The sequence below is a fragment of the Crocodylus siamensis genome, chromosome 5, assembly GCF_052110815.1.
Source record: "Crocodylus siamensis isolate JL-2025a chromosome 5, ASM5211081v1, whole genome shotgun sequence".
Lineage (NCBI taxonomy): Eukaryota > Metazoa > Chordata > Crocodylia > Crocodylidae > Crocodylus > Crocodylus siamensis.
The window spans coordinates 125,025,663-125,048,181 of NC_143399.1; the positions used below are offsets into that span (position 1 = coordinate 125,025,663).

Sequence of the window (22,519 nt, forward strand, 5' to 3'; positions counted from 1 at the left end):
CTGCTGTGGGCCGGATAGACTCCCTTGGTAGACTGTATTTTGTCCACCCATCTTGGATGTATAAGTCCTTAGATACAAGCTTAATCTGGGGTTTTTACTGGATAAAATCTAGGTTTTACATGATGATTTGTCATTTAACACATTGTTTGCAAATAATTTAGAAGACAAAAAGTTCTGTTTTACAAATAATTCTACTATTATAAAAGCTTTAATCTATCCGTCTGTCTGTTCATAACGCTTTATTCACGCTCTGATTGGCTGCACTGACCTCACCTCTCTACCCTGCTCCCTGGAGATGACGGCAACGGAGCAGATAGAACAGGGGGGCGAGGCCAGCAGTACCAACACTGTTGGCCTCGCGCCCCCCTGCTGCCCTGCTCCCTGCAGGTGGTGAGGATAGAGCAAGGGGGAGGGGGCAGGGACACCAGAGTTGACCTCACCTCCCCTTGCTTCTTGGAGATGACAGCGTAGGGGGGGAGCGGGGTCAAGATGACATGGGGGTGAAACCACTGGCTCTGGCCTTGACCTGCCCCTCCCCCCTCCCATTGTTGCCTCCTGCAGGGCCAACCCAGAGGCAGTGTGGGAAGGAGCGGGCACACCACAGCAGTGGGGAAAGGCGGGGGAGTGGGCCGGACACAGCAGCGCAGGGGAGCAGTGGACCCGGCCTGACGCAGCAGTGGCCGCGGGAGGAAAGGAGCGGGCCTCCTCCCCCACGTTGGCCCTAAACCCACTCCTCCCATCTTCCCACTGCAGTCCAGGTAGGCCCGGGGCCACTGCTCCACCCCCTGCCACGGCAGCCCAGCTTCTCCCCACCTTTAGGCCTGGTCCTCCCCCACATCAGGCCTGGGCCCACTCCTCCCCTCCCCACACTGCTGCGGCAGGGATGGGGGGGGAACAGCCTGGCAGTAGGGGGGAAGAGGGGAGCAGGTCCAGATGTGGGGGAGGTGGAAGGGGAGCCACAGGGCTCCATCCCTGCCCTGTTTTGTGAAATCTGTATAATTTATCACTGAATTCTATCCATGAAATAGAATCAGACTGCGTGGTATTCTTTTATTAATGGATAGATTTTTAAAGCCATTATAATCTAATATTATCTGCAAAACGCAGGTTATAAACTAGTAACTTCTTTATTAACTCATACAGAAGTTATAGGCTTGTCTTGTTTTAGAAATAACTTTTTTTTTTTTTTTTATTTAAAAATTTGTAATCTTTCTAGGTACATTATTTCAATAGCTAAATAGCCTCACTTAACCTTGCACATTACTACATGTTCCTGCAGACCTCTCCCTGTTTTATCCATTATTTTAATTAATTCCTTTTAGGATGGATTTTTTTTTTTCAACTTTTCACAAAATAATAATGCTAAAGCTTAAAATACTTGAGTTTGGGATGCCCAGGTAGAAAAGTTGGAAAGCTTATAGTGAATGAAGACTTTGGGAAGATAACTTACTGTCTCACTGGTAAGGAAGTAGAAAGCTGCTGGAGAACTGAGGTCTGATTCCTAATAGGCAAGCTCCAGGGCTGCTAGTAAAATTCTTGAAATTTAGGAGAGCTGACTAGTTTTGGGGCTACTAATACCACAGCAGTGACAGCACTGCATGGTTAAGGAGCGCTGTTTACATTGCTGGGAAAAATGAATGATGCTCTGGATAAGTGCATAGTCTTTCTTCAGTCCTGAGGCTACACACTTCAACAGACTACACATTGCATATAATATTTCTGTACCACCCTATGTTTAAAGCACTGTTCCAATAGATGGCAGGTGTAACTGGGGGTGATAAGTACTTCATGAAGCCTTGAAGATGATGGGACAGAGGCTGTGGAATTGATTAGTCCCTGTTGTTTTCAGGGCTTCTAGTAGCTGCCCTTTGAGAGCTGCTTCCCCTTTGCTTTTTCTGGATCAGTTAAACAGAATACAATTAGTTACAAAGCAGACTAATACTATTACATTTGCTATGCAGTTAACTGGAGTAAAATGAATTTAAAAGTAGACAGTTAGGTTGAAAGATGTTATGCACTTGAGTGATTTATGCATTTAACTAATAGAAAATGAATGTTTGTTACAGGATAAGTAATGGATAACAAATTAGAACTGGCATTGTGTTATGCAGTCAAGCAAATTATGTACTCATCCTGTATGCATATAAATGGACTGCATTGCACTCTTGGCCAGGGAAAGGAATTGGGCAAACAAACCCTGTGATGCAGAAGAAAGCTGGTTTAGTTCTGACTAGCTAGTTGCAATGGGGGTGTTCACAGACAGAACAAGGGAAGATTTAGTAGCCAAGAATATCATAAAGCAGTGCAAAATGTAGGCATACATTGCAATACTACCCCAACCCCATAAACAACCTGTTCTCTTGAAAAAGGCCTGAGAAGGGTGAATTTCAGTTTTTAAAGGAGTCATACCAAAAGAGATCCTAAAAGATGAGAAATGTAACTAGTTTGAAAACCTCTGTATGAATTTTTAGCATGTGATTTGTTGATAGCATTAGATCAGATCAGAATTCACCATATAATTTAGTGTCTAGTAATGCATTGTGGATTGAACTTTGGCCTGCAGACTTAACTTCCAAATTGGGTCCTGTTAGTATAGTATGCAAGGGTCAGAGTTTATTTGATTTAGATACAGCACTCTTAGACTAAGTGATTCTAAGCAGATGTGTTTTTCTTACTGATAGATAAGAGAAAGGGGGAATCAGCAGCAGTTGTTTCAGGGCAGGCCCACATTCACCTTCAGTGTAGTTCCATATACTCTGCATAAAATATACTAACATATTCTTTCAACACTGATCAATACATATATGTCTTGGACTAGAAAAAGTTCTTCATACAACCAGGAAAGGTACAAGTTGATGAAAATCATTGGTCTTGTGGATCCGAGTTGCATTTTTGTAATGTGCAAGTGTTTAAGTAGTTACAAGAAGTATGTAACAACTTACAGTAGCAGAATATTGATATTGCCGACTGTCACTGCAATATTCAGATACTCATATTATAATATTTTAGCATCTATTTTGTATTTATCAAGGCACTTACCTCTCATAAGAGTTGTGTTGTAGGAGGAGAGACTGTGGGCTGAAAGTCTGTTTTTATGGGTTGTTTTGTTTTTCTCCCTGAAGGAGCTGGTGCTGTGTAACAGCCAGTCTAGATCAGCTTCTTCTAAGACTCCTGTTCCATTACTATGGAAGTATTAAAAGAAGCAGATTGGTGCTAATCAGACAAGGAGAGATGAACAGCATTTAAACAGATTCTGTATATTTGGACTTAGAAGAGGTAAAGTTAAAATACCTCTTCTCTCCTTTATTTTTTCTCCCACATATGTTCACCCTATTAAGATTCACATCCGCTGTTAGGGCTGAGTGGGAGCCTATACAGAAAGTACTCTTAGGGCTAATTCCATACTACCTTGTGAAGAATTAGGTTCAGACGTAGGGCCAGAATCCTGGCTCAGTTTCTTCTCGTCTCCATTAACTGAAGGTCAGAACCTTGACTTCTTATCTTCAGTGGTTGGTCTTAGCCTATTTATAACACATTTCAAAATCCATGTCATAGTTTCTGTGGTTAGTCTTACCTCTTCCCCATCTGGAGTTGTCTTGTAGACCACAATTCTGTCTTTATTCAGGATGGGTTTGGGTGCCATCCAGTATCTTTTTTTCCCTTCCTAAAAATGAATGTGCCATTTGGCTTTCTAAGATGTCACTTAGCAGTCAGCATTCTTACAATCTGTGGTTCCTGAGTGAAAAATCACTCTTTCCCCTCATTACTACTTCGGTGGCATCTTGTAACAGAAGTTGTAGCTCTGTAAATTGATTGTCAACATGGATTCCCACAGGGACACGAGGAACCTGAGACTGACATCCTTTTTATGCCCTTATTTCCAAAAATTTAGCTTAAAACGTCACTGCTTCCTGGAAGGTTAAAGTGACATTTGGGGAAAAACAAACCAGACTTAAGAATTTTACCATATATATACCTTACCAGCAGTAGCAGGCAAACATTTTGTTCTGTAGGCTTTTTGCCAAACCAAGAAGCTGCCTTCAGAAATTATTCAAGTGCCAAATAGTTCCTTTTATTTTCCAAGGCTCAGCTATTTTTGGCTGTCATTCAAAAAGGTAGTTTTAGCACATGAAGAAGCCTTTTGAAATTGGTGAGATTTTTTTCATACTTGAAATATGCACATGCTTGCTTACTTTGCTGAATTAGGGTTCAACTCTGCATAACCTCACTTTTCTAAATAAATTATTTATTGAGATACTATTGTTCACAGAATAGCTCTGCAGGAACATATTACATTTCTGGAGGTGCAGGTGTAAGATCCGAGAAGGCTGATGGTTCTGTTGTGGGTTCTAGTTACTGTGGGAGTGGTGGAGATGTGTTGGCAGGCTTTACATTTCTTATCATGGCATGGTCTGGATCCATTTGGTGTGTTTTGGCCATAGGAAGTTTGCTTCTGGTGATGAGACTTGGCAAGGTTCGGTGCTTGTTTAAAGGTTAGGATGGGTGGTTCTAAGAAAATCTCTTTAAAAATTATGCCTTTTTCTAGTATGGGTTGCAGCTGTTTGAGGAGTTTCCGTATAGGTTTCAGGGAGTGATGGTATGTCATAACTAATGGTGTGCAGTTTATGGGGATTTTTATTTTTTGTGCTGCAACAGTTCTTCATATGGTATCCATCTTGCTCTTTCAAAAGTGTGATCTCTCTCTCTCTCTGGAGTAGTGTCCTTGTTGTGTGAAAGCCCTTTTGAGATCTGTGAGGGGACGATCACAGGTGTTCTCAGTGCAAATTCAGTGGTATCAGAGGACTTGGGTGTATATTACAATTTCTTGATGTGTTGAGGGTGATTGCTGGTTCTGTGCAGATACGTATGTTGGTCTGTGGGTTTCTTGTATACAGTAGTTTGTATTTTACCATTCTGGATATTGATCATACTGTTTAAAAAAGAAATGTTGCTGGAGTATCCAAGAGTCTGATAGAGGGGTGATGATTATGGATTTCCATCACAAATTCAATTAGATTCAGGTTTTTGGTCCAAATAATGAAGATGACCTCTGTATATCTTACGTATAGCATGGGTTTGATGATGTAGTTCTTGAGGAATTCTTCCAGGTGGCCCATAAAACAGTTGGCATGTTGTAGGGCCATTTTGGTGCCGATACCTGTGCCCATGGTCTGGAGGAAGTCCTGGTTATTGAAATTGTAGTTGTTGTGTGTGAAAATGAAGCATATAAGTTTAGTAATATATCTTTAGGTCTATACTCTGAGTTGTAATCTTGCTCTTGTAGATGTGTGAGGCAGGCTTGGGTGCCATGCTGATGTGGGATGTTGGTATAAAAGCTGGTAACATCAATGGTGGCTAGAAGTATGTTGCTTGGAAAGTGGTCTGTGATTTTAAGTTTTTGTAGAAAATGTGTCTTGGATACAACTCAGTCTTTGGGTGACAAGAAGTTTTAGGATGGATTCGATGAAATCTGATGTCTTCAATTAGAGTTCCATGGTTGGATATTCTAGGTCTACAAGGTTTCTCTTGTTTGTGGATTTTAGGGAGCATGTAAAAAGTCCCTAGGTTGAAAAATGGGGGGATCAAGTTCTGTAGTTTTTCTTGTAATTCAGATGGAAATTATTTGATGGTAGTTTTGAGTATTAAGGTGAAAAGTAGAGTTGGATCTTTGGTTTTTCATAGTAGGTGGTGTCAGAGTTATTTGTTGATTTTTCTTTATGTAGTTCTCACGGTTAAGGATGACTAAAGCTCCTTCTTTATCTGCTGGTTTTATTACTATTTGGTGGTTGGATCTTAGAGATTCTATGGCCCTTCTCGCTGAGAGGGAGAGATTGTCATGGTGGTGTTTAATTATTCCATTGTTCACTCTCCCTGAAGAAGTCAGTATAGTGCTCAAGGTTTGAATTTCATCCACTGTGAGGTGTCCAATCTGATTTTTGGGGGTTTTGGGAGGGTTGATTGTTTCCTCAGTGTTGTCAAAGGATGAAGTGTTGTTGGAAGTGGATTCATTTTGGTGGTGGAAATATTCCTTGAGACGGAGATGCTGGAAAAATTGTTCTAGTTCTCCACATTGTGGTATATTGTTAGGGTATTTTTTCTGGATGGGAATTCAGGCCTTTAGAGGGGATAGATTTTTCACCTTTGGTAAGTGTGTGCATGGAGAAAGTGATAATATTTGAGGGTTGATTGGTCCTTTCAGTTTCAACAAGTATGAGGGTGGAATGCTGTAATATTGGTGTTGTTTCTCTTCTGTTTTTTTGTGGCTGGGAAAGTTGTTCCAGTAATAATTGGTTCCATTTCTTCTTTTTGTGTTAGATGGATGTTATTAAAAATAAAAACGCTTTAGCAGTTTCTTTGTATACATCGTATAATGTTTGGAAAAATATCTGGATTCATCTCTTAAGTTGTTGTAGCATGTGTTGATTTCCTTCTTGGGTTGATTTCTTTTGGAGTAGGTTATGTGAAGGAGATGATTTCTAAGTTTTTCTGAACTTCTCCTGCATAGTTGTGAAGCATATTTGGAGTTGTGTGTAGTAGTCAGGGGATTGTAGATGTTCAGTCCTCTGGGAATGATCTTGTGTTTCTTGCATAGGCTTACAAAATATATGTCACTTGAATTTGGCTTCTTTCTTCTTCATATTGTGAAGTTCCCATTTCAAATGACAAAATGTGGTATCTTACATGTTTTGAGGGTATTGGTTGTAGCCTTGTTTATCTAAGGATACAGGCAGACAAAGTTCTTTGGGTAAATGTGATCTTTTTTGTTAGACCAACTAAATAGCTGGAAAAATTGTTCCTTGCAAGCTTTTGGGTACAAACACCCTTCATCAGGCATAGGGAGAGTCTGCTGGTGTTGTGTTCTCCTCGATGGAATAGAAGCCAATATGCAAAATACAGGTCTGTGCAAATGCAAATGTGTGGCAGTGAGAATTAGAGGCCATGGGAGACAATTTGTTAATTTGATACACTTTTGTAAGTAGTTAGGTTGGAAAAGGCAACAACCAGATCATATGCATTTGATTTTTTTTTCTTCATTATATGCAGTTTGATCTCTTTTTCTAATAAAAAAAAATGCATTTAATATCACCTCTGAAAGTGATTCCTCACCTTTTGTAGCAATGTGTTTGGTTAGATGTGTGAGGTTCGGTAGCTTAAAAGATGTTCCAGGTATTTAACCTAAGCCTGCACATTCAACTCGCTCATACTGTGATTTTACTGACTCATTCTTTTCTTGTTTTTGCACCATTTTTTTCCTACAGTCTTTCCAGAATTAATGCACTTGGTCTACTTAATTCTTGCCTTGCCTCTAAATGAGACATGACAAGTATTAAGTAGAGCAGAACTGCTTTACATGCAATCTCCTTTTACTTAGTATCTTTTTGCATATCTCGTTACATTTTATGAGCTACTTTTTGTTTTTAAATTTAAACAAGTGTTCAAATTCATCCTATTTCTTTCCTGGTTGTGATTATAGAGAATCCTGTTGTTAGTGTTTTCCAGCTTCCTGTGATCCACTGATATGACTGATAATCTCTCTTCCACATTCCAAATTTCTACTGGAAAAGTAGGTAGCATTGAATCCCGAATTCCTGCAAGCCATCAGAGCAGTTTTATAGTAACTCCAGCTAACGTCTCATTTTCCTGTAATACTGTTACCTGAAAGAGTTTCAGATATAGTGCTGGAATCAAGATACAGGTGTATTACCCATAAAGTTGTGGGGCGGGGGGGAGATTTAGATTGGCTTCTTGGATAGATGTTTTGTAGCTCTTTTTTGCTTCATTTTTATACTTGAATATTAAGGCGGAGTTGGCACTCAACCTACCTGAAATGCAACTTTCAGAGAAGGAATTCTTTGCGGGGGTGTGGTTTACTGATTGGAATTCATCCATTTGCTGCTGCCTGTTGGTTTTGAAGCTCTGGAAGGCTATGCATGCACATTTTAGTCCACTGTTATATAAGAGCAGAAAATATCCGATTTCTTAATGTGCAAACTATATCTACAACAGATGAAAAATTTTAGTTGAGACTTATTTTAGTCATTTTACCGTAGTTACCCAATGTTTGAAGTAAAATAACGTGTACAACCTCCTTACATTTACTGTAAAAATATCATATATTATGTAATACTTGTGAGAAGACAATGACCCAATGAAATCTGAGCCTTGAAGCATACATGCAGCGCAGTAGAAGACAGATTTTTCTTTGCTTTAGATTGAAATAAAGCATTCAAGTGTCTCAGTCTCTCATGAGATTCCTCATGGCAGGGATCTTCAATTTCTCTACCTGTTAACTGAAGGACAAGGACGTAAAGCAACATCAGAAAATGCAACTGAACATATTTTCATGTTTTTAACATACAAACAACAAAGAATCCAATATAACTTATTGTTCTGTTGATTTGTCTCAGAATATTTTACAGCTAAAATGATTCCCACAAAAATCTGTGCTCTTCTCCGTAGCCAGAGTTAAAGTTAAAATAGAACATATCTGTTGAAATAATTATCCCTCCTTAGTCTCTGTGGTACTTAAAATATTTAAAATGGCCTTCAATACTCTGAAAATAAAGATCATCCAGAGGTCGTGCTGGACTTGGTTTATTGGGATTGTAGTTTTGTCTTTTAAAAGTTTGATGGCAATTTAAGCCAAATCCTGATCCCACTAGGGTCAACCGGACCAAGATTTGATCAATAATAAATAGCCAGATAGCCATGTTACAACCAGAGGGCAGAGTGCTTTGTGACAACAATAAATGAGAGAGGATCCTTTATATTTTTCATCAGAATTTTTTTATTTGCAGTTTACTCTTTCATTTTTAGCTGTGATATTTTTTACAGTATTAAGGGATCCAATATTGTTAACCTTTCTACAAACTAGGATTGAATACTCCTACGAATTAGGCAATGTTGTTGTTTACTAGCTTTTCTAGTAAGATATAATTGCTGTTAGTTTTACTCTGTAAATGTACTTGGTTTTGATTCATAAGGAAGAATGACAGGCTGAACTGTGAGTACAATTTTATGAAACAAGCTAACTTTCTTGCCAAATTCTTGGTATTCTGAGTTTTATTTTCCTCTGTCTAAGCAATGCCCAAGCAGCACACACACTGTGCTGATAGCCCATCATTCTTTCCATTGTTTACAAACCTGACTCCACATTACAATATCAGTTTCAGTCCACAACACTGAATCTTAACGGCCCTACTTGTGTTGCAGGCTGAATTAATCTCAACTCTATTTTGATGTCACAGATATATAAAGAGCGAAAATATTGTGTTAGTAGACGTTCAGTTACTAGACAGCTTTCTACAAATTCACAGGTCTATTAAAAATAGAAATCCTACTCTCTACTATGAGAGGCTAAATTTAATCCTAAAATTATTTAGCCTTAGTCAGAATATTAACATATATCAAGTTTCAGCTGAAAAACAATTATGAGCATATCATGGGCATCCATATAAAAAGACAAATATAGCCATCATGATAACAGAAACAGGGGTTATATAGGCTACCATCCATTTAAACAAAGTTTCTGAATGATTGTGTGTGGTTTTTGCAGTGTTGCATTATATTTGGAACGTATCCTGGAATAACTTGGAGAGGACAGCATGGAGAGGGTCCAGAGGAGGGCCACTCGTATGATCAGGGGACAACAGGGCAGGCCCTATGAGGAGAGGCTACGGGACCTGAACCTGTTCAGCCTCCAAAAGAGAAGGCCGGGGGAGGGGAGGGATCTTGTGGCCTGTTATAAACTAGTCAGGGGGGATCAGCAGGCACTGTTCCCCCGAGCACCGCCAGGAGTGACCAGGAATAACGGTCACAAGCTGGCAGAGGGTAGGTTTAGGTTAGATATCAGGAGGCGCTACTTCACGGTCAGGGCGGCTAGGGTCTGGAACCAGCTTCCAAGAGAAGTGGTGCAGGCTCCTACCCTGGGGGTGTTTAAGAGGAGGTTAGATGAACATCTTGCTGGGTCGTTTGACCCCAGTACTCTTTCCTGCCATGGCAGGGGGTCGGACTAGATGATCTGCTCAGGTCCCTTCCGACCCTAAAAACTATGAAACTATGAAACTTTCTGTCTATACAAAGAATTTAGCAACTTGTATAAGAGAGGTTTTGTTCAGTTCCTAGTGGGGAGGCAACTAACCGATCCCCTACCTTCCTCCACCAAAAAAAACTCATTAAAACAATGATTAACTACTTCTTGTTACTAACATTGTCAGGATAGGGAATGATGGGCATGAGAGTGAACAGTTGGCATTTCCCTAAAGCTGGTTCTTTCTGGCCACGATTGGACACAGCTCACCCTACTCTAGATGCAACTTTAGCATAGATGAGGCTTTATAATTCTGTTGTGCAGGGTTTTGGTTTTTAGTCTCTTTCTCTCTTTTGTATGCTCTCATCCAGTCTGGCAGAAATAGCACCCAGCGCCATACTGTCTACTGATGACTTTCGATTCTGAGGGCTTAAAAAAAAATAAAAATCTGTTTAAGCCAGCATCATAGGGGAGTATGGGAGAACTTCTGCCTACTGCTGCTGAACACGAGCACTGACCTCACACATTTCATGTTTTTTAAATGTACAAGCTTCTGATTTCTCCAGCCTCCTCCATTTTTTATTCTTTTACAATAAAAATAACTCCCTTTAAAAGTGCCATTCTTTCCCTTCCCCAAGTATTGTTTTCTTCAGTTTGGCATTGTGCCTAATAACAAACTGCTGAAAGCATGTTGAGGCCCCATCTCCCAAAAAATCCTGACAAACAAGGCTCCTTGACTTCCTCTTTTGTCATCGCATGCATAATTAAAGCCAAGGGAATGACTCTCTAAGCAGTTTGTTGTAATTTGTTTCCTGTACATACACATTTGTGTACCCCTTCTCTTAATGAGTTGTAAGCAAGGAAGTTTCGGTAAGAAAACAGGAAGCTTTGGTAAGGAAAGTGTTGAAATATACCAAGGAAATAGTCTTTTGCCTTGTAGAACAAGCGCCTTCCTCAGTTACAGCAATCCAGATTTGTCTGCTGCATCCATGAAAGCTGTTCATTCAATGAAGGTCAAAGGTTCTGTTGTTGGTACACCAGCTGATCATCTCTAAGCCGGTCAGGCTGTATCACTGAGCATAATAAAGTGCCATGCATTGCTGATATGCGTCACAGGACCCTGGGGTTTTTGCACAGGGATTAGTCGGGCTGTATTTGGAAACGCCCTCAACTGCACCTTGTGCTGCTATATTAGTGTTTCCCAAGCAAGAAGAATTTTCTTTCGCTCCGGCAGCTGCTCCAGCAAAGCCCTCTGGTAAGTGTGAGCTGTTCATGTCAGTAAGACTGGTGCTGTTTTCTGCCTGCATTTCTAAGCCAGAGTTATCAAGCCCTGTTATTTATGCCTACTTGTTCTGACAAATTAGTATATTGTCTGTTATATAAATGTCTGAGTGTAGATTTCAAACCAGTACAGATTTAAAAAAAGAAAAATAGGTTGATGGAGTTATGGAATAGATTTTTTTTTTTTGTAAGTGGATAAAAAATGAAAAATGTGCATCAGTACAGCTTAAAATATGGGTAACTTCAACTGGATCTAAAAAGTTGTTGTCTGGGTACATGCTTTTATTTATGTAGAACAAAAATGCTAAAGAGCAGAGAATGTAGCAGACCATTTCTTAAAGAGGTTTGCTTGGTTTTTGTTGGCAGCCTGTATGCAAGCCCTGCGTCTCTGGACTCTGTTTGCCACCTGTGTTGTTGCAGTAGGACAAAATCAAGGACAGAAGAATCAAGAGTGCCCTAAGCTCAACGCACAGGTACTCTCTTCTAAAAAAGCACAAGAGAAAGCACGGTCAGTCTATGTCCAACAATAATCTCACCAAACTTTGACATATCTCTTAAGATTTCCAAAAATATAGTTGGAATTCAGCACAGTTGTGAGTATAGTAAATATTTTGACTGAGACCTTGAAATAGGGAAATCATTACATACTTGTACTATTTAATGAAATTCAGATTTTGGCATGATCTGTAAATCTTTCCTATTCTTTTAATAAATGCCAGCTATTATGTTTAGGTCTTAAAGTCCCCTCCTACTTTTTATGTCACCATTTTTAAAATTCTGGAATTGCAAAATATGCTAAAAACAAATATGTGCCTAATCAATTCTTTGTTTTGAGAATATTAAAATAGCACATATCAACTTTTTTCCGCTTTGGAACCATGGTCTAAGATGAGGACTTAGTAACACTACCTCACAATTTTTTGCCATGATATGCAAGGTATTTGCATTTAAAACTTACGGTTTCCAAGGTAGCTCTCATTTTACAAAGTCAAAGATCTGCTATGAGCACAGTCAGCGCATCACTAGCAAGATTAAGGATGCCATTTTCTGTAGTCAGTGGAACATAAGGAAGTCATGTGGCTAGTATTGTATTACATCACATCTTTGACATCCCAAGTGAGAAGGACTGGGTACCCATTTGATACCAGATTTAACTGGGAAGTGGCCAGTCTCAGGCTCTAACTCAGAACCTTGGAAACACCTTAATTACTCAACTCTGACAAATGCACTTAAATATGGATTGTTACAGCTAGTGCCAAAATGGAGATTAATGCTTTGTTTAAAAAAAACAAACAAACAAACTGCATTTCAGGCTTTCAGATACAGCACTTTTTCCCTAGGTTTCTTCCTAGAAAATAATATTCCTGCAATCATGTCAAAATGAAAAGAGGGTTTGAAAGAGAGAAAAGTAATGACATAGCCTTTTCATTTTTGTTTTCATGAAACATTTGCCCTATGCTATTGGGAAAATGAGCCTCAAGTTTTTGCACGATATCAGATTACAAACCTAACACTGATACCTTGTCCTGTCTTTGTTACTTTTTTGTAACTGAGAATGTGACGGTTTGAGACTTTGGACCCAGGGCGCTTTTAATTCCCTGACTGTCTTATAACTAAATAATATTAAAAGCACTCTGCTTAAAAGTCCAAAATAGTCCTTGCTAAACATTTTAACTGGTTACTGTTGTCATAGCCTTATAACAGTTCACAAAAAAACCCATTCATTACAATTGTTTTATGCATTTTACTTGCAGCTTCTTTGTACAGAAATAGCATTAAGTTAGAACAGATTTTGCATGTTTCTTTTCAATTTAAAGTTGCTGTTAATGGAGTTGAAGCCTAGAAGATTGCTTAGTTTAGTCGAGATTTAAATTTCCTTACACAAGTCTGAAAACAAGTGGTGATGACCATTAAAATTTATGACATCAGTATTCATATACATTAAAATATCATTCTTACCTGCCATGACTTATTATTGTCCAAGATCTTGTAGTTTTTGGCTGTCCACATGGCTTCCTTAGGTTGTGTGCTTTGTGTATTTACAAAATGAGAGCATACTAGATTGCATCCCCCCAATGAATATACAGTGAGAAAATACCTCATTTTAAGGTGACAGACACAGCAGAGACACATAATGAAATAACTTCTGAATAATACTTGAATTGTCACAAAGAGTCTGTCTTCCGTTTGATCATAGTCATGCAGGGTCATCTTTTCCCTAGCAGCTCTTCTTTATGAGCAGCATACATAACACATTAGACTTGGCAAAACAAGCAAGACTTTATATATACCAAGCAGTGTCGGTTTACAAGGCTTCCATTTAAAAATACACCGCCTTCCCCCCCTCGCCTTGTTCAAGGTCCTACCAAAAATAGAGATGTTTATACTGCTGATTAGGAGTCTTATGATATATGGTAATGACAACCTCTTAATTATGACTAGTCTTGTTTTGAATATGTACCCCATGCATAAAGTCACTTTTATGTGTCTACACAATTAGGAAAAACTCAGTTCAAATGTTAATCCTTTGAATCCCACTTTAATTTATGGGTAATAGAGGAGTTAAAAAGAGCTGCTTTCAACTGGAAGTTTTTCATGGTTAGTTATCCGTCAAACAGGATTTGTTAGAATTAACCTCAGATGAACCTGAGAAGCTGTTTTTGAGTTGCAGGACCTAAAAACTATTAAAATCAAGTGGGTACTTTTGACCAGTATATCTGTTCCATGCTGTAAATAAATGAACATAAGAGAAAACTGTCAGATTTAAGATATTACATAATTACACAGATAAAATACCCAGGTTTCTTAAAGGAATATTGCTGCTGCTTTTTGTTCTTTTCAGGGCACAGAATCAGGATATGGCTGACTTGCTGAAACGGTTTTAGAACATTTTAGGGGGCTTACTTAAAAGTACCAAAGTGAATATGAATTGGTGCAGGAAAACAGCACGGTCACGATTTAGGGATGACTGATTTGGTATTTAATCATTAGATAGATAAATCTTAAGTTACTGCTTAGAAAAAAATACTGCAGTTATGAGCAAAACCCAATAAATCAGAGGAACCTTTTTAAAGAATTGGACCCTAATAATTATTTTACTTTGACAAGTGGTCTTGGGCATGGTCAGCTACCTGGGTTATAAAAGCTGTTTAACAAGTTAAAATCTTAATACTACCTTCCTTGTTACAATAGTGGTCAAAGACCTAGCTAGACCAACTTCAGGTGTGTGCATTGCCACACCGACATGCACCACTTGTGCTCTTCTTGGAAGAGCAACCAAAATGGTTAGCAGACAGTGTTTAGAAACCCAAATTTCAACTCGCCTGTTAGCATTTTTAAGAGGCATTTAATGCAATAAAGCAACTACCACCACAAAGCAGTATTTTGATTTGTAGCTTTTCAAGTAGATTATAGTTTGCACCCTTATTTCTTTTGAAGCCTACTCTTGATCTTAACAACTATGATGAGATCAAGATTTTTAATGTAGTGTTTTGTTTTGGTTTGGGGTTTTTTAATGATCAAACTGACTTGACTGTTCATTCTCTACCTCCCTATTCCATTTCCTCAGGGTAACCAAGTTACTAATACAAAAGTGCTGATGAGAAAAACACACAACATATGGATACCAGGAGCACTAAGTAAAAATAAATATTGATGAGAAAAGAGTAGGAGTAACCTATTGCCTAAAGGAAATGTTAAAATAAAAACAAAATTGCCTTCTCTTGTTTGTTTGAAATTTAAAGATTTATTATCTAACTTTATTTAACTTGCATGCACAGATGCAAGTGTAGTTTTTCAAGGTACTTCAAGCAGTCATCTGTAGTCTTGGAACTTTCCACCACATATTCTTTGGAGTTAATGTCCCCTCCTGTGACTCTTTAGGACTGATGGATTTCTAAATGTGTGTGTCACTTAGAGTTCATACATCAAAGCTTAGGCTTAAGAATGTACGATTGGAAAGCCTCCCCCGCCCACCTATCATCAGGTTCAGTCCCCTGCTATTGTAGGCAACTGTTATACTGTTTCAATTACAAGCAGACCCTGCATGTTAGCCTAGTCAACATTTTCAGGTTAATTTTTTTTAAGGAAAAACAGCTTTTACTGCATCTCAGACAAACCCTACAGATAAAGTCCTTGGAAGTGCCATAGAAAATCTTACTAAAGAGACTAATAACAAGGAAAAAATCTGAAGTGCTAAATGCTTAAAAAAAAATGCATTGGAAAAAATCATTTTGTATTTTGCATGCACAAAAATAGTGCAAGTGTCAGAGTCAAGATAGAGGGTCTGATTATAGGTAGACCTTGTGGCCAGATAGAATTTGTTTTTTTTTTTTCTGGAGGGGAATAAAGGGTTGACTTGTAACCAAAATAGTATGTTAATATAGGGCTGTCCAACTTCTGGACAGCAATGGACCACAAACCTCAAGGGCTGCAAACTCAGGGGCCCCACACAACAGGTAACAGGTTACAGACCCAAGGACCACATGCCACATGGACAGACATTTTCTGTTCCCTCCCCTCCCTTCCAGGTCCTCACCACCAAGTGGGAGGCTTAGCTCCCACCTCTCCTTCACTAGCCAGGTACAGACATTATGCTTTTACCCATATAAGTGATTGGAAACCAGTCTATACCCGTAACAGAACAGAAGTTTGGCACACACAGACTGGTTTAAAAGTGGCTGAATCCAGTCTAAGATTTGCATCCCCCACCAAACAGCAAATGTGTGTTCTGTTCACTACCCATCTAAGCTATGCCACTTACGGAAACCATGTCACTTTCTGCCGTGGGCTTTTTGAATGTCTGTGCCCTGGCCTGTGTGTACAACCTAGCTTCCCCCCTCCCTTCCTCTCTCCCCGCACACACATGCACCCAGCACAGGCAGCCGATCACTCCTGCTGTGCCCACACCCACCATTTACCTGCAGTGCAGGCAGGCAGCACCCTTCTTTACCAGGCATGCAACTCAGCCACTCTACCCCCTCTGAGTTGCCAAGACAGAAGCAACTGGGGGAATAGGTAAAGGGCAGCCAGGCAGATGGGGCCCAGTGATTTGTATGCTAACCTTTCGGGGGTAGTATGCTGGCAGACAGTTGAACATCCCTGTAGCAATACAATCCCTTTCACAAATTAATCACAATCTATTTCCCTCCCTACCTCTGTTCTTATTGGAAGGCTGTTATGGAACTTTACTCCTCTGAAGGATACAAACCTTCTAACTTCCAACCTCAGGTTGTGGCCAGTTAGTATTCACTTTCTATGCTGCCTGGGCAACTGGCTTTCAGTCCAGTCACATTAATTTCTTCATGCCCACTGTACATTATCTCAAGACTGTAGTTCTTCATTCATGCTTTTGTAGCGCAACCAGATAAATAGGGGTACCTAACTGCCGAGACCTGTAAAATTATTTTCTATGTCTGATATTTCTTTTGAGTTCTCTCCTTTCTGTGTTCTCTAAGTCCAGTCCAGGGATGTCAAACGCATTTGGCCTCACAGGCCAGATGAATGGTGCAGGGTTGGCACTGCAGGGCAGATCAGGCCCACAGACCTCACCCATGCCAGATCTCACTCAGATCTCACTCAGATCTGCCCCCATGCCAGATCTAACACATGCAGCACTTGCTCTGGCTGGTCAGGAACCAGGCCCAACATCCTGGGTTGGCTGTCGCCACAGAAACAAGCTGCAGTGCCAATTTTTTTCCCTGTGGTGTTGCTGGGGCTTCAGTGGTATGGCTCTTGCCCAGGCACTTGGCTACCACCACAGGAATGCCTCCCATCTCAGCCAGAGTAAGGGCAAAAATCTGTGCGTCAGACGTTCTGGCTCTGACAGCCCTGAGCTAGTCCTTTGTATTGCAAGATTTTGGCTTCTAATAATTTTGCCATTCTCCAAGTTTTGTCTGTTTCTTCTGCGTCTCCTTAGAGAAGGGAAAGAGAACTGAACCTTGGATTCTAGACAATTTACCTTCAATTTGAAAATTGTCCATAAGTATTCTTACTGTCCTGATACAGCCTAGGGTTTCTTTTAACTGGCCTGTGCATCACAGTATATGGAGCTTATGAACGTTGAGTTGACTCTTAGAGCCTTCATGAACTGTTAAAGTTCATTTAGAAAACTTCATGTTGCTCTGACTCTTCTAGTTGGCATCACACTTCTTTGTTTAATTTCAGTTGTTGAGCTCCAAATTCTTTCCAGCTTGGATCCACTTATGACTTCAGCTATGAAGACAAGTTCATTGTTTTAAGTAGAGATGCCAATACCACCAACTTGGATTTTCAGTCGGGTAGATGTAACTGCCTGATTTAGGCATCCAGTCTGCTGAAAGCCATACTGTATTCAAGATGCAGGCTGTACCCATAATGCCTGCAAAAACATTTGTTAGATTGGTATTTTATTACCTAAAAAGGACTGCCATGCCTTCAGAAAGTGGCACTTTCTTAAATAGGGAGTAGTGAACCTGCCTGCCCTATCTTCATTCTCATGTAACGTTGGAAAACCCCAAGTTCTCAGCATCAGTTACCTGAGTGAAAGTGAAGCGAGTCATTTTTCTGCATAGGTTAAGCATAATGCTTTTCTTCTGCTCCAAAACTTGGGCATTGGCTTGCTGAAAACATAATGTGCTGAATTGGTTATGCTTTAAAAAAAAACAGGAATAACACAGCACTTCAAAGTTTTTCCAGAAACAAAAATGAAAATTCTTTTAGTACAAAATAAAACAGTGCCAGGTGATTCAAACGGCACTCCAACATTTTTCTAGAATGTTAAAGTTAAAATTTCTCTCTCCAATCTCTATCTAAATCTATTGCATTTACATAAAGTCCTTGTCCTTAGTGTTTAATCCAACCTACTGCTGTCTGATCTCTTGCACAGGAAAATTTTAGCATTCCTGCCTTTCTAAGCATGTCTACTTTATTAAATCAAAGCTAAAGAAAGTAATTTTCAAATTCCCAAAGTGAAAAAACACAAAACAAAGTCAAGTATCCCTCTTTAATATGCTTGAAGAATTCTATTTGCATGTGAAAGTATCTATTCCAGTTTCGTTCATCACCAGTCCACAAAATGCAAAAAACTTTATGAAATGTCTCGGAAAAGACGTTTAATATCGTTTTCTGTTGTACCATATGCATAAGAGCTCTTGATGTATTTTCACTAGTTCTTGTGGCTGCTTATCTTTAAATGTATTGCATGTATAGCCCTCTTGTGACTTACCTATAGATGTGTGAAAGGACTATTGTTAATCAGCAGATTAAGACACGCTTTTGAGGAATTCACTGCATCCTTGTCAGATTCTTAATGATTTTTCATAGTTCAGTTTTTCATAATTTAACTTTGAGGTTATCTAATACTATGAATGTCCTTCCAGTTAAAAGAGAAAAGACAGGAGCAGATTTTACAGAACGGTGCTGACCAATTCTGAAGAAAGTGTGGTTCTCTTCTGAGCAAGAACTGTTGAAATGCCTTTCTACTCAACAGAAATTTAACCGTTGTGGTCATAGTACAAGTAGACTTGGATTGTTCCTTGGTCAACATTTTTCTTTAGTCTGAGGTAACATGATACAGAAGTCACGCAAGATGTACTTGGTAGAGAAGGTGTTATGTTTATAGGAAACTTCTTTAGTATAGCTTGTTTTGCTCACCAGTAACTATTCAAAACTTAAATAAGACCACTCCAACTGCCTCCAAAATGTTTTTAGCATTTCATTTTTGGAATTTTCCTCATTGGAGTTTGTCTCTAGCATAAAGAATTGGAAATTTTATTTTCTTTACTTAGAGTTAACAGGTTCAACTTCTATCAAATCCAAACCAAATTAAACTAGCTTGCTGATTAATGTGTACCTTCATTCAAAGTCATGTGTGCATAATAGAGAAACGGTGGGACTCTGTTCAAATGTTTGAAATTGTGATTTACCTCTGAGGAGGTATTTATTCAAGCATTGTCGAAAAAAAAGTTACCTTGTGATGATATTGCAAGTGTCAATTTTAGGTGTGCAGTTTCCTCCAGAGTTTTCCCAGCTGTCTTCATCTGCTAATATTGCCCTTATTCAACATGGCTATTTCCATTACTTTCAGCATGACCAAAGGTTTGCTGACTTTAATTAGGATGACTAACTTTCCTACAGCTTTTGCAAGTAGATTTCTCTCTACAGACAGTACTGGTTATCTCATTGTTTCTAATACAATGGATGTTAGGCTACCTCTGCTTAGAGGGAGCCTAGGAAATGCGGATCCAAAATAAAGACTTGGTAGCAAAATATGGGGGACATGAGGCAAAGGAAGAACAAAAGGACAACACTGGTGCAGATTGGGACAGAAGGGATGGCATGGAGAAGAAAGAAAAGACCTTTCCCACCGCAGGGATAAGAAGCTCCTAGGAGCCATCAGAGATACCCCCTACCATTTGATTTAGACTGTTCAGGTTTTAGAATGCAAGTGGCAGGGGGAAGCACTTTGGCCAAAAGGACCCTGCACCCAATGTCTTATGACCTGTAAAGTTTGAGAATAAAAGATAAGTTTCAATCTAACAGTTAATATCCGTACACATCGATCATACTGTGACAGTATATCAGAGGACCGCTTATCGGACTGAAATAAGTTGTAATAGTCTTCATGAAGAAAATCGAATTGCACATATGCTTGAAAGGCTTTGAACAGCTCTTGATAGAGATGCAGTCGGTGATGTATTAAGTGTCCAGAGTAGGAAGGAATGACAGCGTGATGCGACAGTGTGGTGACTGCTCGCTATGTAAGAGTGATTTTGGTCGCCCTATCAGTTTTCTTCAGAATCAAAACTCATTGTTTAAAAAACACAATTTTTATAGTGTATTGCTGCAAAGATAATGTAGCAGGCACAAGTTTGAATAATGACTTAGCTGTGGCCAGCTGCATCCTATAATCCCTTCACCAACACTCATGTACAGAAGAAGGGCTTGGATGCAGAGGTTTCACTGCACAATTAAATGGTGCATAGGAGTGTTGCCCAGAAGAGGGAATTTAGTTCTGGCAAGCGAACTATGAATTCACAAACTAAAAATAAGTACCAAGCATTGTCACTTCTGCTACTCCCTTAGTTTGGTGCCAGTGCAACTGAGTACAGCATTTTTGTTTACCACCACAAGGCTGGAATTATTACAGTAATTTGTCTTCCATAAGCATAAATTTATTACCAGCAAGCAGAGACAACCCACAAATGTTCAAAGTTTATTCCTTTTCATAATATACACCCAGATAGGAGTGGGGGAGGCAGCCCTTACATTGTCTATATTTGGAAATGGTTGTAATGTAAGCAGGTTCTTTCTTTTAGCACTTACATTGGAATGTGTCTTACTTTAAAGTATGCCAGCCGTAAGGTACTGTGAAAACTTAATGTGGATAAACTGGGAGGTAGGCAAAAATGTTTTGTTTGTATATCTATATCTACATTGTTATACACTTTAATGGAAGAAAATTGTATCATTTGAAGCTGGTTTAGTCTGAATATATGTAGGCAATCCACATACCTGCATCATTGATATAATAGCACATGAAAATATTAGGTGACCTGACTTTGGAGAGTTAAAGTACAATAAAAGTATTGAAGCAAAGCTATCCCTTCCCCCACCCCTAACGCTCCTAACTTTTAAATTAAACAGGTTGGAAGTTCAGTTACTCAGATCATCCAGTGTTCCTTAACTTTCAAAAATTATTAGCCTATGTATATAATGGGAAAGCAGCAAGGTCTTGCATACAACCCATACCACGATGAAGATGGTCTCTGATGCCAGCTTCTCTGATATCAGTGTACTGTAGGTCTAAGGATCAACTAAAAGCTGTGATCATGGGGTATATGAGCACTTGCATAGCACATGCTTAGCTCTACATACCATCAAGCATCCTACAGAAACCACAATAATGGACATGCTGCCTTCAGCTTGCCTCCTCTCCATCACACTGCTTTCCAGCTGATGCAGAACGAGAGGACATTGTAAAGGGTAGGCTACCTGATTTAAGGTAAATTAAGGGAAAAACATGTTGGAAGCAGTACTGACAAAGACAAAAGCAGATTGTGTATTTCTTTTTCCAGTTCTCCCCAATCTGTACGGGGGCACTGATAAGAAACAGTGTGACTTGGCATGCTGCAATGTTTATATGTAGTACTTCTACTTTAATGTTAGCAACTGAGTCCACTATGTCTCTGTATTTTTATTAATTCTTATTTCCTTCTCTGCTCTATTATTTATAGATGCCAGAGTTTCAGAAAAAGACTGTCCATATCAAGGACCCTGGACGAGTAGAGGAAATTATCTGTGGCCTCATCAAAGGTGGAGCTGCCAAACTTCAGGTAAAATGTGAAGTACAAAAATATGTGCAAGTAAAAATAAATTCCAGTCTTACTTTGTTTTCCTGAGGCCTGAAAATGAAAGGGTACATAATAGGAGCCAAGTCTGACTAACTCTTTGAAGCTGAGAGATGTGTTAATTATTTCGGTAAGCCGCCTGAATTCTCAATCATGTTCCATTAATGTCATTAATTAATGAGCCATATTAATGCGGTTTATTTCAGGAGATATTTTGACCGTGAGTACTAAAAGTCAACTTTTTATGATGGGATACAGAAAAAGGCCGTTCTACATGGATAATACTCTTTAATAACTTTCAGTAAGCTTTTTAAGAAGCCTGTTCTAAGAGGATGTACTGTCCTGCAAATTATCACTGAGAATCCTATTATTTTTTTTAATCGTGCTTCAGTATTTTAAAACCTTGTTTTTTTCCCCGTCCTTTTAGATAATTACAGACTTTGATATGACTTTAAGTAGGTTTTCCTACAATGGAAAAAGATGCCCAACATGTCATAGTAAGTATTTTTATACGAAGTGGGTAATTGTTAAAAAGTGAAACACATGGGCTTTTCTAATTTCTCTTTCACTAGTGTGAGGTAAAATGAGAGTTAGTCATCTGTTTGATCTGCTCAGGCCAAAAGCGGAGGTTAATATGCTTATTAGTTCTGAGTAAATAGCAAGGTAATCAAACCTAAATTCAGCCACAAGCCACAGTGAAATACGATACTTATGGGAGTCAGATAACAGACTTTACATGTTATTCTCTAAGACAGAGAAGAAATTTGATGTTCTAATGAACAACGGCTGCTAAAAGTATCAGGCTTACAAATAACTTCATACGCTTTTGTAATGGAAATCCTAGGTTAGAAGTCTTTTTAACTACACTATCACAACCTTT

General features: G+C 39.1%; 1 protein-coding gene across 6 annotated transcripts in view; it reads left to right on the forward strand.

Annotated features, from left to right (window-relative positions):
- NT5C3A (5'-nucleotidase, cytosolic IIIA) overlaps window positions 1-22,519 on the forward strand; it is a 45,649-nt gene that overhangs the window by 14,816 nt on the left and 8,314 nt on the right. For 2 of the 6 annotated variants that reach the window (XM_090050229.1, XM_090050228.1), the window contains exons 2-4: window positions 11,678-11,784; window positions 21,526-21,624; window positions 22,067-22,136. In XM_090050229.1, the coding sequence (XP_089906355.1) occupies window positions 11,678-11,784; window positions 21,526-21,624; window positions 22,067-22,136 (276 nt within the window). Of the gene's footprint in view, window positions 1-11,168; window positions 11,286-11,677; window positions 11,820-18,697; window positions 18,853-21,525; window positions 21,625-22,066; window positions 22,137-22,519 lie in introns of those variants that run through there. The other 4 variants (XM_090050225.1, XM_090050227.1, XM_090050226.1 and 1 more) reach the window with 4 other exon arrangements.